This window comes from Erpetoichthys calabaricus, chromosome 3 (genome assembly GCF_900747795.2).
Source record: "Erpetoichthys calabaricus chromosome 3, fErpCal1.3, whole genome shotgun sequence".
Lineage (NCBI taxonomy): Eukaryota > Metazoa > Chordata > Cladistia > Polypteriformes > Polypteridae > Erpetoichthys > Erpetoichthys calabaricus.
Genome location: NC_041396.2, coordinates 208,928,834 through 208,934,833, shown reverse-complemented (window position 1 = coordinate 208,934,833; position 6,000 = coordinate 208,928,834). Strand labels below are relative to the sequence as shown.

Sequence of the window (6,000 nt, the reverse complement as noted above, 5' to 3'; positions counted from 1 at the left end):
AAATAAAATGGAAAGGTTCCCTGGATTATTTTAAGTAAAAGAAGATAAGCACCATTACAATTGTAATTCATTATTTAAGTACATCTTTGTATATAATTTTTTTTTCATTATTTTCATGCCTTTAATTTAAAATGTATTGTACATTATTTCACGTTTAAGGGATATCTTATGTAATTGCATGAGCATTCAAGTTATATTGTTAGGCAATAGATGTTGTTTGTTGATTTAACTGGATTTGTCAGTCAGATATGCAATGTCAACCAATGACAGTGCAGGTTATGCTTTATTTGTAATTTTGTTTAAAGCTGAGTATTTGTCTTCTTTGGTGCGTAATTGAAAATCTTGAAGCAACTAAACCCGGCAATGCACCACTCGCATAGATAATCCAGCTGTGAGGCTGAAAGTGAGAGAGACAGAGAGAGCGAGAGAGAGGGAAGGAAAGGGAGAGAGAGAGAGAGAGAGAGAGAGAGAGAGAGAGAGAGAGAGGGAGAGTGCAAGCGTTCAGTATGATAAGGAGACACAGCAGCTTTCATTGATAAACTGGAGGTATTCACAGATGGCTTATAAATATTGTCCCTAATACTACTCTCTGTTCACATGGAGGAAAATCAAAGCTCACACTGATAGGCAGGGCTGACTTTAGAGGCAAACCTGCAGGGAATCAGGAATGTACCTGGGTTACCAAAGGATGTCAAAAGGAGCAAGTTTGTGCTGAACAGAATATATATGATTCAGTGATCCTCTCTCCTCCTCCAGAAATTATTTTGAGATAGGAGTGCAGGGAACATGCAGAGAAAAGGCATGTAGAGAAGGCAACACTGACAACCACAGAGAAAACCAATAGTTACATAAATAATCAGAGTCAAGCCACAAAGAGTTTTATTTTATTTTTGTTTACTTCTTTATTTCTGCTTGGGAGAAGCCTATAGTAGTGATGAAAATGGTCAACAGAGACATGAATGGATTTTCTTTAAAACGATGCTCAGCCTTTCAGTTTGTGAAAAGAAAGGTAAGTGCTATTTCTTCTTTTGATCCAATTTCACTTAGTAAGTTGACAAACAGTAAGATACTGGTGTGCATTGTTTGTAACTGTCTTGACTAATGCAATGAGGTGGAGGGCAGAGGTCAGGGTTATGGCAATGATTATTACGTTTCTGTCATCTGCATCTTTAAAATAATGAGAATCTTTATATATGCCTGCCTATCAAGAAATTGTCAAGAAAGTGATTGCCTTCTTATCTTAATCTGTGTGAAATAAGCATGATGAAAATACAGTATCTCCTGTCATGCTGACAGTATAACTTAAATAAATTCTTGGTTACTTCAAATTTAAAAGACTGGATGCCTTGTGAATAACAGATGGACTGAAATTTGTATGATTCTTAATGCCCACTACTGACTTCTTTGTTTGTATTTTATTACTGGATATTGACAACAATGTTCTGGTCTTACAAGAAAAGTTGCCTTCATAAACATATAATTTTATATTATTTATACTATTTTATTTCACTGAATATGTCTGGTAAAAATTATATGGTTTTACAGTATGTAAAATTATAATGAAGCAATGATCAATATTTTTTTATTTTTATTACTTTGATAATTTCTATATTTTAAATACTGCATACAATACAACAAATGTAAAAATATATGTAGTATTTTAATTACCACACTTTCTTTTACTACTGATACATATATGATAACACTTTCTGCACTCTTTATTATTAAGTCATTCACTCTTTGAATCGATATTTATACTGGGTTGTTTTAATATTATTCTGAGTCTGTAATTAAAGTTTATGTATAAAGAGAAAGGAAGTATAACAACTATTCAGACTTACATGTGAGTGGGTGTCTTACCTCTTCACAGAAATAATATTCCATACTGTATATATAATTGTTTACAAGTTTTCAGCTGATATGGGTTCTTTTAATAAAAAATAATATTTAGAAAAAAACTTGTAAAACTTGTACAATGCATTTACAAAATGTTGCAAGAAAAATTATATCTGAGTAATTATTAAGATAACACAATATTTTATCATTTCTGCCCTAAATTTCAGTGTTGATTGCATTTTGCATAAAACTGAAAAGAAAATTGCTAAAACTCAGTTTGAAAATACAGGTTTATATTGTTAGAGTGTTGACAATCCTCATAAAGTAAGAAATACTTCAGTACACCACCGAGGTAACTTTTCTTGTTTTATACCATATTTACATTAATTTTATGATAATAAATTCTTAGTGTAGTCTATAGGATGGCCAAAAAATTACTTCCATCTCAATATTTTAAAATGTGTTTCTAAATCATTGCTCAGTAACTAGCAGCGTGGATTTTCCATGTTCTCCAATTGTCTCTGTGTATCTCTTGTATCCTGAAGATGTTAGATTGAACAAAGGCAGTACAGTATGAATGACTGCTGTTATGTGTATGTGGTTTACAATATACAGTCGTCTGGTCTGGGTTTGGTTCCTGCCTTTCATCCAAAGGTGCTGGGACAGGTTTTGGTTCCTAGTATTACTGAAATGGAATAAGTCCATTCTGAAAGTACACATTCTTATACTAATATTAACAGATTCACTAAATGCTGTTGAAAGTAGACTGGCCAAGTATTCTCTTTTGTTTCTCTTTTGTTTTTGTTTCTTTTGTTTTTGGTTATCTCCTTTACTTTCTCTAAGCAAGTCTATCTATCTATCTATCTATCTATCTATCTATCTATCTATCTATCTATCTATCTATCTATCTATCTATCTATCTATCTATCTATCTATCTATCTATCTATCTATCTATCTATCTATCTATCTATCTATCTATAAAATGCCTTTTCTTTATTTAGAGCAAAAATTCATTTTAGTTTATTATTCTAATATCATCAAACTTAATCTAATTCAATTTCATGTAGTATTATTATTATTATGCTTTTGTGTAATTTGCAATAAGGGGAGATTTGTACATCTCACTCATTTTTTCAGATCAGTGGTTGAATTTACTGGAAGTTATTTACAGAAGGTTTAGCAGTCCAAATCAGCCCACAAGGGCATCTAATCCTGTCATACAGTAAATCTCTAAAGAAAATCATTTATTCATGGCAGATCAAATAAACAGCACAGGGTTACATTTTCAAATAACTTTCAAGCCAATACATAGATGCTTAAACATGATTGATGGAATGTAACACTAAAATACTTAATCATGGCACATGGTACATAGCAGTACCTGAAAAGTGATGTACTTAAAGATCATTACTCTCTCAATTCATCAAGTCCCTTAAGTAGGTACAGTATGTTTACACTTTAGCGACTTTTTTTCAAGGCATGGATATTGCATGACTTATGTCAGTTCCAAGTTGCTGTCTAAGCTTCATCTCATAAACTCTTGACTGAACTAAAATCAGAATTCTATCCACTGTCAGGCTCCTGGAGGCAGGACTTTATTAGCCTCTGGCATGCAATATAATCCTTCTGAAAGGGCAGATTTGTGATGAGTACACTCGTGCATGCAGTGAGATCAGATCAGATATCTCATGTCATTTTCACACTGCACTACTTCTGCAGGGGCCCATGTGTGTCACAGAAACAACCCCTTCTGTATACAACTGCTACCAACAGCATTACTGACCTCTGACTTTTGCTTTATCTGGTTCCTTTCCTATATGTTATTCAGCACAAGATGTATTAACTTCCCTTTGTCTGTTTTGATAACATTTCTGACTACAAAGGCATGAATGTTTGGGGGCATTTGGCAGCAACAACAACAACAACAACATTTATTTATATAGTACATTTTCATACAAATAATGTAGCTCAAAGTGCTTTACATGATGAAATCAGAGAACACTAATTAACATAGAATAAAAGTAAGGTCCGATGGCCAGGGAGGACAGAAAAAACAAAAAAAACTCCAGACGGCTGGAGAAAAAATAAAATCTGCAGGGGTTCCAGGCTATGAGACTGCCCATTCTTAAGACTGCCATGATACTTCAGTATTTCAAGGCTATAGGAGGGTGACTGTTCTTAAAAATGACACTGTGCTGCTCTGGTGACCACTATTATGTTGCGTTCAAAATCACTTAACGCTGTAGTGTTTCATTTTATATCTCAAATCTAAACATACATATACAACCAGTGTGATCCCTGAATACCCATCTTTACTGTATATATATAAAATCCAACGTTTGTCTGTCTGTCTGTCTGTCTGTATGTCTGTCCGCTTTCACAAGAGAACTACTTAATGGATTTAGATCAGGTTTTTCTCTATAATTTGCTTGAACATTCCGGTTGATTTTGCAACCTCTCTCATCTCACTAAGTATCATAGTTCACTTGTGGTACCGATTTATTTGCATGAATCCGAGAGTGACGCAGCAGGCCGATGGGAGGGGGGTGGGGCCCTCCTCACTCAATTGCCAGCCTCAGGCGTATCTTGCATTTGCGTAGGTAGCAAACAATAGAACTACTTAACGGATTTAGATCAGATTTTTTTTTAGAATTTGCTTGAACATTCCGGTTGATTTTGAGACTTCTTTCATCGTGTTAAGCATCATAATTCGCTTGTAGGAGCGATATATTCATGCTATTCCGAGACAGAGGCTGAGGGAAGGGGGAAGCGTGATGTCAGGAGTGGGGAGTCAGTCTGCCTCTGTGTTTGGGAGATTAAATTGCCTCCGCTTAGCTAGCAATACCTTTTTGTTTATTGATTTTTAAAGTTTGTCCTGTTTCACTACTATGCAGGCAGAGCTGCGGGGAAGAGCTAATATTAAATATGATGTGGTAACTAAATGAACAAGTTAGTTCTGGAAGAAGGACAGTTGTTCCTAATAAAGCAGCCATTCAGTGTTTGTGTTCATTAATGACACATCTTTTATTATTGAATACCATCCTTCACTGAAGTTTGTCATATGTGGCAATGTATACATGAAGCAAGAGGATTGCACTCATTAGTGAATACAAATGTGGCTTTCTGATGTACACTAAAGAGGAACATACAGCTTAAAAAAAAAAATAGAGGTTTACAGATGTAGTGACCTGTTTATTTATAAAGGTTGATATTAATTTTTGGCATTGTATGATAAAGAAGTGTATGCACAGGATATAAATTTCCAATTATAGTCAGTTAACTGAGGTGTACCTTGAAAGGACATAGGAATGCCTTTTACTTTGGTCAAGTTGTGGTGTACCGATTTCATACTAGGGAAAAACTCAAAATTTGTTAATTAAAGATCGTGAGATACCTTTAGATGAATCTGGGGGTCCTCAAGCTAGGTAATTTGATAGGTTTATAAATGATGCCTGAAAAACCCAAACGCTGTCTCATGGAGTGGGCACTTTGGATTTGAATCTCACATCTTTTTGTTGTCTGTGGGTAGTTTGTTTGTTCTCAATGTGTCTGCATTTGTCCTTCTCTAGGTACTCTGATTTTCCTGCCACATTCTCACCAACATGCATGTTAGGTTAACTGGTGATCCCAAACTGGTTATGTGTGAATTTGAATGCATAAGTGTGCCCTGTGATGGACTGGCCATGGTTGGTCCCTGTCTTGCCCACACTACTGCTAAAAAAGTACCTGACCCCCACCCAACAATAAATCATATTAAACAAATTTGAGAATATTATGTTATTTTGTAAACAATTAAAAAAGTAACCAAATTACCACTGTTCAGTAAAAAAGTGAAAATTAAACTATCCTTCATCTGTTTTTTGATTTTAAGTATATGTATTTGGATATCCACATTTAGCAGTTCCTTCCATATTCTCACCAGTGCAGTTTGCATTTAGAAATGGACTTCTGTATTTAAGTAATGCATTTTCACTCCAACCTCACTATAACAGATGAATCAACTTACCAGTTAGTCACTTTTTCATTAATTAAATATTTGTATTTTCATTTAAAATGATAAGACATGCTGAAGCTGTCATTCTCACACCAACTGATTAATCCTACTGCGGTGGTCGCTCCCTCAGCATGACCTTGCAACCTTCTGGTACTTCTGTGCTGTAGAA

At 34.7% G+C, this 6,000-nt stretch overlaps 1 protein-coding gene across 1 annotated transcript in view; it reads left to right on the top strand.

Annotated features, from left to right (window-relative positions):
- The first annotated feature begins 530 nt into the window (after window positions 1–530).
- sgk1 (serum/glucocorticoid regulated kinase 1) overlaps window positions 531–6,000 on the top strand; it is a 183,931-nt gene continuing 178,461 nt past the window's right edge. The window contains exon 1 of the mRNA XM_051924958.1: window positions 531–1,009. Coding sequence (XP_051780918.1) covers window positions 935–1,009 — 75 coding nt within the window. The 5' untranslated portion in view covers window positions 531–934. The remainder of the gene's footprint in view (window positions 1,010–6,000) is intronic.